This window comes from Penaeus japonicus, unplaced genomic scaffold (assembly GCF_977035675.1).
Source record: "Penaeus japonicus unplaced genomic scaffold, GWHDUDI00000001_assembly GWHDUDI00000027, whole genome shotgun sequence".
Classification (NCBI taxonomy): Eukaryota; Metazoa; Arthropoda; class Malacostraca; order Decapoda; family Penaeidae; genus Penaeus; species Penaeus japonicus.
The window spans coordinates 31,009,857-31,019,856 of record NW_028234429.1 but is presented as its reverse complement, the minus strand read 5'-3'; the positions used below and the strand labels follow the sequence as shown (position 1 = coordinate 31,019,856).

At 44.6% G+C, this 10,000-nt stretch overlaps 1 protein-coding gene across 4 annotated transcripts in view; it reads left to right on the top strand.

Annotated features, from left to right (window-relative positions):
* haf (leucine-rich repeat and fibronectin type-III domain-containing protein hattifattener) overlaps positions 1-10,000 on the top strand; it is a 52,096-nt gene that overhangs the window by 7,565 nt on the left and 34,531 nt on the right. For all 4 annotated transcript variants that reach the window (XM_086552867.1, XM_086552866.1, XM_086552869.1 and 1 more), the window contains exons 2-5: positions 3,301-3,656; positions 4,115-4,330; positions 5,613-5,787; positions 6,226-6,401. In XM_086552867.1, coding sequence (XP_086408993.1) covers positions 3,309-3,656; positions 4,115-4,330; positions 5,613-5,787; positions 6,226-6,401 — 915 coding nt within the window. In that variant the 5' untranslated portion in view covers positions 3,301-3,308. The remainder of the gene's footprint in view (positions 1-3,300; positions 3,657-4,114; positions 4,331-5,612; positions 5,788-6,225; positions 6,402-10,000) is intronic.

The following is a 10,000-nucleotide window of genomic DNA, read 5'->3' as shown; positions in this document are numbered from 1 at the left end:
CCCCCCCTCTCTCTCCCCCTATATATATATATATATATATATATATATATATATATATATATATATATATATGTATATACATATATATATATATTATATATATATGTTTTTATATGTATATATTTATATATATGTATATATATATATATATATATATATATATATATGTATGTGTGTATGTATGTATGTTTATATATATTGATATTTGTTCCCTGGTGAATGTACCACAGATGTCCACAAATTATTTGAATATGGTACTTTTCACATCGTATAGTGAATAATTTAGCGTTTGCCTCAATTGTACACCCCCCCCCCCGCCAAAAAAATAAATAAAAAAAAGGAAATAAAATAAAAACTATAGTGTCATTCATGATGTTACAGAGGGTGCCAAGCTGACCTAACACCGTAAAGGAATGTTGCAATGACATTATTATCAGAGTACCATCTAATTGCGATCTTGCACGGTGCAATGTCCGTTCTAGATACGGCTTGTACAAAAGATATTTTGAATCTGGTTCGTTTTTTTTTTTTTTTTTTTTTTTTTTAATGTGTCGAAAGGGTTGTTGTGTTATGTTACAGATACGAAAAGAATGGGTGGGGATGGAGGGAGAGGGAGGAAAGAGAGGATGGGGATGGAGGGAGAGGGAGGGAGGAGAGGAGAGGAGAGGAGAGTAGAGTAGAGTAAGAAAGGAGAAAGAGAAACTAAGTGAGAGATAAATAGATGAATAAAAAAAATAATAGACAAAGAAAATGTGACAAACGACACCACTTTCAATTACCGGGTCAATAAGTTCATTCGCCCTCCCCCTCCCCCCACCTCCTTCCCCCACCCCCTCCCCCCTTCCCCTTCCCCCACCCTCCCCCCTTCCCCTTCCCCCAACCACCAATCTCAAAGCCTCACGAAGTCTTAGTAAAGACCATATCGTTTTTCATGCCAAAATAGAGCGCTTTAATGGGTGGGTGGGGGGGAGGGGGTGAAAAAATTGTCGTTAATATCAAGGAAATCCTCATTGGTGATGAAAAGGGAAAAGAGAAACACTTCTCCGCCAAGGTTAGCTTATGAGTTAAGATCTGGGGAAAAAGGGAAAGTAACGATAAAAAAAGGAAAGAATGGGTGAGGTAGGCTACATGAGAAATAGTCAACTGGATAAAATGTTTTTTGATTTTCATTATTATTTTTTTAATCGAGCAATAAAGTGTCTGGCACGGAACAACGATTTTATAAGCATACAAGTCGAAGATAAAAAATAAAATGTTTTGACCCACACCTCGCTACGTACACACGTGTTGACGCACGCACACACACACACACACTTACACTTACACACTTACACACTCATCACAAGCGCAGACACGTCACGCCCACCACCCACCACTCCCACAAACACGGGCGTAGTCAAAGCGCCAAAATCGAGCGTGAGATGGCCGAATTTCCCGCCAAATTAACATCTCGTCGCCTCCATGTTACGGCATCCGGCACAAACGGCGGAGATTGTGCACCACTTAGCGAGACTTCGAAATTGCATTATTCTATTTTTTCTTTTCTTTCTTATTTACAGTTCATTGATTCACGCGAACGAAAGTGATATATTTTATTGGTTTTCACTCTTTGAACTTTTTTTTTTTTCTAAATCGAGTCACGACGTAAGGTTATCAGATCTGTGTTTTTACTCTTTATTAAAATCACGATGTATTTTATTCGTGGCTGACCGCGGAATGTGTGTCAAAGAAAAGAAAAGAAAAAAAACGAATGCTTACGACATCGCGCCACTCGTGTGTATCTGTTGGAATGTAATCGGATATTTGATGGAAACAAATATAAATGATAAAACTGAGTCTTTGGGTTTCACCTTCTCTTGTGAGTCGACAAAAATGTTGTGTATTTTAGGTCTGCATTTTCGGTCGCTTCTTGCATTTTTGTTGTTTTGTTTTCATTCTCATTTTTGTCATTGCGGTTTCTGGAGTATGAATGGCTGTGGAGAGTGAGATAGGGAGAGGGAGAGGGAGAGGGAGTGGGAGAAGGGAAGGAAGAGGGAGTGGGAGTGGGGAAGAAAGAGGAAGAAGGAAAGGGAGAGCGAGAATAAACGGAAGAGGGAGAGCGAGAATAAACGGAAGAGGGAGAGCGAGAATAAACGGAAGAGGGAGAGCGAGAATAAAAGGAAGTGAGAGAGCGAGAATAAACGGAAAAGAGAGAGCGAGAATAAAAGGGAGAGGCAGAGCGATAACAAAAGGAAGAGAGAAAATGAAGAGGAAGAGGAGGAGAAGAAGAAAAAGAAGAAGAAGAAGAAGAAGAAGAAGAAGAAGAAGAAGAAGAGGGAGGATACGAAGAGGAGGTAGAGAGGGATGAAAGAAGAAAAAAAGGGAGAAACAAAGTTAGACTTAAAAACAAAAACGAAAAGAAAGAGAGAGAGAGAGAGAGAGAGAGAGAGAGAGAGAGAGAGAGAGAGAGAGAGAGAGAGAGAGAGAGAGAGAGAGAGAGAGAGAGAGACAGTTTCACACACAGTTACACAGCAAAACTACCACACCTGAGTCTATGCTTCAAAATTGCTTGTAACAGGAGCTATTCAAACGGGCGATTAATCTATGTGTCATATTCCCTGCATCACTTGCAGTACGTGAGTGTTGCTTGTGCGTGCTTAAGTATTACACGGTCTTTTGCATCCATACTGAGGGAAGGAAGGAAGGAGGAATGGAGGGAGAAGAGGCAGGCAGGGAGGAATTGAGGGGAATGAAGGAGGGAAGGAAGGAGAGAGGGAAAAGAGGGAGGGAAGGAGAGGAGAGGAAAGGAGAGAAGGAGAGAATAGGGGGGAAGGAGAGATGGAACGAGAAAGAGAAAGAACGAGTGGATATGAGAGAGGATGAGAGGAAAAAAAAAGAAGAAAAAAAAAAAAGGAACGAAAGAGAGCAAAAGAAAAGTATATCTGAACATTTATGGAGAGAGAATTGCATCGCATAAAGTATCAACACGCACACACAGACACACCCACACCCGTTATCATCAAAAGCGCGGCGACGACTTTCCCTGGAGGGCGAGGCAGCGTGACTCGCCCGTGCTTTATGGCGGGCGTGGGAGGTGTGACCGCCGCCCGCGTCACGACCCAATCCGGACGTTCTCCTCGAGCCCTTTCTTTGTCCGGCCACACCCCGACGCGTGTTGGCTGGGAGGGAGTCGTGTCATGATCCAGCTTACATCCTTCCATACTCAAGCTTTATCCAGGCTTTTCTTGTTTTTTTCTTGTTTTTTGTTGTATGTCCATGCGATGAAGCTTATTTTTATTTCTATCTTTCTTTTCTGAACAGTTTTCAAGATGGCTTCCTCCTCCAGCAGCAGTAGTAAGAGAGGAAGCGGCTTCGCTCGTGTCCCCAGCCTCCTGCTTCAGAAACTCGCGTTGCTGCTCCTCCTGACCTCGTCGACGGTGAGGTCACAGTGCCCTTGGCCCCGCGAGGTCACAGAACTCAACGGGTCTTGCTTGTGTGCTTTCAACGTCGAAAACGAGCTGTCCATCCAGTGTACGGCGGTGAACTTCACGCTGTTGATGACGGTGCTGCATCAACGGGCCGGCACCGTGCCCCTTGACCTCCTGTACGTCAATAACACGCGCATCAGTGTCCTCAACGACAGAACTTTCGACGGCCTCACCATCGAGAACATTCAGGTGAGGATGAACAGGATCTGAAGGCTGGCGGAGAACAGGCTGCTGGAGGGAGAAATTCTAGACTAGTTTGTAGAGAAGTTAAAGATTAATGACAAAAAAAAAATAAACATGAGAAAGAGAGGGAGAGGGAAAGTGAAAAAAATGACTTGATCAATTAATACAGGTTTTTATTGATCAATTTATAACATATTTTTAGTAATGCCTTACGTGGAAAGTTGCATTTTAGGATGATTAAGTACAGGCCACTCGATGAGATTCTCATCACTATATCTGAAGCATCACGTACCAGAATAACTATAACAGTTCCATGATACGATCGGCAATGGTAGTTCACTCACCCACCGATGATAACCTTAACATATACCCATCTCTACCAATAACAACCCCCCCCCCCATCCATATACAACCTTAGCAAACACCCCATCTCCACTCTTCCCCTTTTTAACCCCCCGACTCAGTTCTCGTCGTGCGGAATCTACAACATCAGCGGCGGCGCCTTCAGGGGGTTGGAGGAGAGCCTCAAGAACCTCAACCTCCAGGACAACCGCCTCACCGACGTCCCTACGGAGGCCATCTCCAACCTCCAGCGGCTGAGACTCCTCGATCTCTCCGGCAACAGGATCACGACGGTGCCTGAAGCTGCTTTCAAGGGCCCCGCGCTCTCGACGCTCAAGGTAAGGTTGGATGTGGCTCGGGTGTTCGTGGGGGTGGGTTCGGTTGGATGGGTTTGTTTTTTTATGTGTGGCTGTTTTGTGGGTTTGTGTTTGTGGGTTCGTTTGGATGTGTTTGTTTGTGTTTTTTATGTGTGGCTGTTTTGTGGGTTTGTGTTTGTGGGTTCGTTTGGATGTGTTTGTTTGTGTTTTTTATGTGTGGCTGTTTTGTGGGTTTGTGTTTGTGGGTTCGTTTGGATGTGTTTGTTTGTTTGTTTTGTGTTTTTTATGAGTGGATTTTTGGTTTGTGTTTGTGGGTTCGTTTGGATTTGTTTGTTTGTTTCTGTTTTTTTATGAGTGGCTGTTTTGTGGATTTGTGGGTTCGTTTGGATGTGTTTGTTTATTTGTTTTGTGTTTTTTATGAGTGGATTTTTGGTTTGTGTTTGTGGGTTCGTTTGGATGTGTTTGTTTGTGTTTTTTTATGTGTGGCTGTTTTGTGGATTTGTGGGTTCGTTTGGATGTGTTTGTTTGTTTGTTTTGTGTTTTTTATGAGTGGATTTTTGGTTTGTGTTTGTGGGTTCGTTTAGATTTGTTTGTTTGTTTCTCTTTTTTTATGAGTGGCTGTTTTGTGGATTTGTGGGTTCGTTTGGATGTGTTTGTTTGTTTTCTGTGTTTTTTTATGAGTGGCTGTTTTGGTTTGTGTTTGTGAGTTCGTTTGGATGTGTTTGTTGCTTGTGTTACTGTGAGGTATGGTTCATGCTTTTTTTGTTTGTTTTGTGTCTAAGTGTGTGTGTTTGTGTGTGGGGACGGGAGGGGATGGGGCGTTCAAAGGATGTGCTAGTTATATATTAATTTATTGATTGATTGATTATAAAGCATTATCTGCCTGATCAGCATATTTATAGAAACCAAAACAATAAATCAAACAACCATTAATACTCTCCTCCTTTTTCCCCCTTCCTCACCCTCGTCCTTTTACTCTTTTTTTTCTTCTCCTTCTCCTCCTCCTTCTTCTTCTTCATCTCCTCCTCTTCCTTCTTCTTCTTCTTCTTCTTCTTCTTCTCCTCCTCCTTCTCTTCCTTCTTCTTCTTCTTCTTCTTCTCCTCCTCTTCCTTCTTCTTCTTCTTCTTCTTCTCCTCCTCTTCCTCCTCCTCTTCCTTCTTTTCCCCTCCTCCTCCTCCTCTTCCTTCTTCTCCTCCTCCTCTTCCTTCTTCTTCTCCTCCTCCCTCCTTCTCCGCTTCCTTCTCCTTCTTCTCCCCCTCCCCCTCCTTCTTCTTCTTCTTCTTCTTCTTCTCCCCCCCTACAGTTAGCAGACAACGAACTGTCCCTCTCCTCCGGGTCCTTCGCGGGTCTCGAACGGACCCTGAAGAATCTGAACCTGAAGGGCACGAAGCTTCGAACCATCCCGGCGGCCATCCTCAACTTGCCGGTTCTCGCCTTCCTCGACGTGGCTCAGAACCAGATTCGGGGCCTCGAACCAGGTTAGGATCTCGTCGTGGTGTCTCGTGGCTGGTTCTCTTCTGGTGTTGGTTGTGTTTGATTTTGCTGGTTTTTTTTTGTGTCTCTTTTTTTTTTTATATATATATATATATATATATATATATATATATATATATATATATAAATATATTTTTTTTTTTTTTTTTTTTTTTTTTTTAAGGTTGCGAAGATTTTTTTGTTTGTTTTATTGGAGATGTAACGATTTCAACCATCTGAGAAGCGGCTGTTTTTGTTATTAGAGACACAATAACTTTCAAAGACCTACAAATCAATTATTTTTATTACTAAAGATAAAATGATATTTTATAATTGTATAGCTACAATTTACTTCAACGAATTAAAAAAGATAATACCAACCCATTCCAAAAAAAAAAAAAAAAAAAAAAAAAAAAAAAAAAATCCTACCCATCCCTTCCCAGGAGCTCTACGCAACCTGCACTCCCTCACGGCACTCAACCTCGAGAGGAACCTCCTGCAGAAGCTAGAGGCGCAGGACTTCCTAGGTGTGAACGACACGCTTAGTTCCCTCTCCTTATTGAACAACCTCATCACGGACTTCCCCAGCGCGGCGCTAAACACCCTGACGGAGCTGAGGGTGAGTACTTGGTGTTGCTTGTTGTTGATTTGTTGCAATGGGGGATGGGGGTGGGTGGGTGGGGGTGGGGGTGAGTACTTGGTGCTGCTTGTTGTTGATTTGTTGCAATGGGGGATGGGGGTGGGTGGGTGGGGGTGGGGGTGAGTACTTGGTGCTGCTTGTTGTTGATTTGTTGCAATGGGGGATGGGGGTGGGTGGGTGGGGGTGGGGGTGAGTACTTGGTGCTGCTTGTTGTTGATTTGTTGCAATGGGGGATGGGGGTGGGGGTGGGGGTGAGTACTTGGTGCTGCTTGTTGTTGATTTTTTTGCAATGGGAGTGGGGGTGGGTGGGTGGGGGTGGGGGTGCATTGAGGGTGAGTACTTGGTGCTTGTTGTTTAGTTTTTTTGCAATGGGGGACGGGGGTGGGGGTGTCGAGGGTGAGTACTTGTTGCTTGTTGATTTTTTGCAATGGGGGATGGGTGGGTGGGTGGGTGTGCGTGTATTGAGAGTGAGTACTTCTTGCTCGTGGCTAGTTGTGGGTTAGAAGTGTGTGTGTGGGGGGGGGGATGATAGTATGCAAGCTTCTGTATATGAGCTTGTGTACATAGACATACATAAGTAGCTTCGGGAGAGAGAGAAAGAGAAAGAAAAAGAAGGAAAGACAAAACAAATGAAAAAAAATGAAGGAAAACAGACTGAGAGAAAGAAAGAAAGAAAGAAAGAGCCAGACAGCGAATGAGGGTCACAAGGAGAAACCCAAACACGTTACAAACAAGGAAGGACCACCAGTCGTATTAACGGGAGAATCTCCTAACCTGACTGACGGGCTTCGGAGAGTCGAGACGGGGGTAGGAGGAGGAGGGAGGAGGAGGGGGAGGAGGAGGAGGGGTAGGAGGAGGAGGGAGGAGGAGGGGGAGGGGAGGGGGAGGGGGAGGAGGGGAGGGAGGAGGGGGAGGGAGGGGGAGGGAGGAAGGGAAGGAGGGGGAGGGAGGAGGAGGAGGGGGAGGTGATGATGGTAGAGGAAGAGAAGGAAGTGGTGAGGAAGAGGAGGAGGGTGTCTAGGGAAAGGAAGAGGAAAAGGAGGAAGAGGACATTCACGGGAAGTAGGAGGTTGAGAGGAAGGAGTTTCGGATGAAGAATCGCACTGGAATTGGGTCATATTACCACGCTCCCGCACGCACGTATACGTCTGTGTCTGTGTCTGCTTGTTTGTCTGTCTGTCCGGCCGTCTGGGTTTGCTATGCGCGCGTGTGCATGTAAGTACATCTGTGAAAAAGACATTAGATATAAGTAAATAAAATAAAATCAGTAAAATATAAATAAGAAAAGACATCAAGAAAAGTACATCAAAGGGACGGCCATGCGGTTCAAGAAATGCCCAAGGAATGAGTCGCGGGCATGTTCCAGCGGGGCATTCAGTCCCCCTGTGAATATTCCCACGTTCTCGACCCCCCCCCCCTCCTCCCTGGTCTATGCCTTCGCCTTCGCCTTCCGCTTGTCTAATTAAATCTGCGGACCGGGGAAGGGTAGAAAGAAAGAACGAAAGGGGAGGAAAGAGGCTTATCTTTGTTTATATATATATATATATATATATATATATATATATATATATGTGTGTGTGTGTGTGTGTGTGTGTGTGTGTGTGTATACATGTGTGTGTGTGTGTTATATATATATTTTTTTTTTGTTTCTTTTTTTCTTTTTATTATTATTATTATTTTTTTTTAATGCATTCGAAGGGAGGGTTTGCCTCGCGGTGATGTATCGTTACCTTTTCGTGTACCTTTTTAAAATTTTATTATCTTTTATTTATTCTTACTAGGCTTGGCGCCATTTTCCTGCTGAGTGACTAGTGTTGATGACCCTTCCCTCCTCTCTCCCTGCTCCCTCCCCCTCCTCCCCTCTTCCTTTCCTTCTAAACACCCCTATCCCCACCTCTACCATACACCCAACCCCTTCTCCCCTACCCCTGACTCCACCTCTTCCCACACCCCTCCTCCCTCTTTTCTCTACCTCCTACCCCCAACCCCAACCCTCCTCTTTTCCTTCTAAACACTCCCTCCCCCCTTCCCCCTACCCCCTACCCCCCTGGGAAATTCCTGATTCCGGGTCCCAGACCTTAACTAGCTACTCACGATTCCGTCACGGTAATGTCACCCTTGTGTACGGAACAATAAGAGTTAATTCGGCGTGATGGATACTCTCGCGCAGTCGTACAGTGAAGCCGGTTTACGAAAAGCTAAAATTTACCACTTCGGTTGAATGATACTTGTGACTACATACGCCTAGGAGGGGAAGAAAAGGGGAGAGAGGAAGAGAAGAGAGAGAGAAAGAAAGAAAGAGGGAGAGACGGAGAGAGAAAGAGAAAGAGAAAGAGAAAGAGAGAGAAAGAGAAAGAGAGAAAGAGAGAAAGAGAAAGAGAGAGAGAGAGAGAGAGAGAGAGAGAGAGAGAGAGAGAGAGAGAGAGAGAGAGAAAGAGAGAGAGAGAGACCAAAAGAGAAAGAGAGTAAAAGAGACGCGAAGAGAAAGAGAGAGCTAGAGCAGGCAAGAGAGAGAGAGAAAGAGGAAGAGGAAGAGAGAGACAAAAAATGCCAAATGCTCAACCCAAACCATTCCAACTGCCATGGGGAAAGAAACAAGTTCCGAGAACTAGGAACAGGAGTCAGTTTCCGAGAACGGTCATCGTCTTGGTTAATAAACCTTGTTATGATATGAACTGTTCAGCTCATAAAAAAATCGTCAGAGTGATATCTATCTGTCTAATGACTCTTTTTTTTCATCCGAGACATCTGCGAAATTAGTATTTTTTTCTTTATTTATATTACATTTACCTCAAGTTTCAGGGAAAAGGAAATTAGATTTTTTTTCCTTTTTTTTTTTTACATTATTGTTAGCGGCTCATGAAGTTGTACGATGACGAGAAATGCTTTGTCATACATTTGGCACGGCAGCTGGCGATTATGTGATATTCTTTTTTTGAGAAACGGTATTGGGAATTTGCATAAACTGGTGATGTGCGTCAGTTGTTTCATGTTGATTAGGTACGTGGTTTGAAACGGATGCACAGATGTACACGGGCGCTCAAACGAGCATGCACGCGGACACGTATACGGACACGTACACTGACAAGCACATGTAAACGCACACGGACACCCACACACACACACACACGCTCATGCACCACACACACACGCACACGCACACGCACACGCACACGCACATGTACACGCACACACACACGCATACACACACGCGCACACACACACACACACACACACACACACACACACACACACACACACACACACACACACACACACACACACACACACACACACACACACACACACACACACACACACACACACACACACACACACACACACACACACTTTCTTCATCCTATCTCCCTCTTGTTACCCACACACCCACCCCCTCTCGAGTACCGTACAAAACCGAACATTAAACATTCCTGAATCATCCGGAAGTAATCGCACAAGGCAGTCTGACTCTTCCCCCCCTCCCCTTCCCCCTTCCCCCTTCCCTCTTACCCCTTTCCCCGTCCCACCCCCCCTTGCGCTTCCGTGGGAGAACAGCGCGTGGGGGGGGGGTGGGAAGA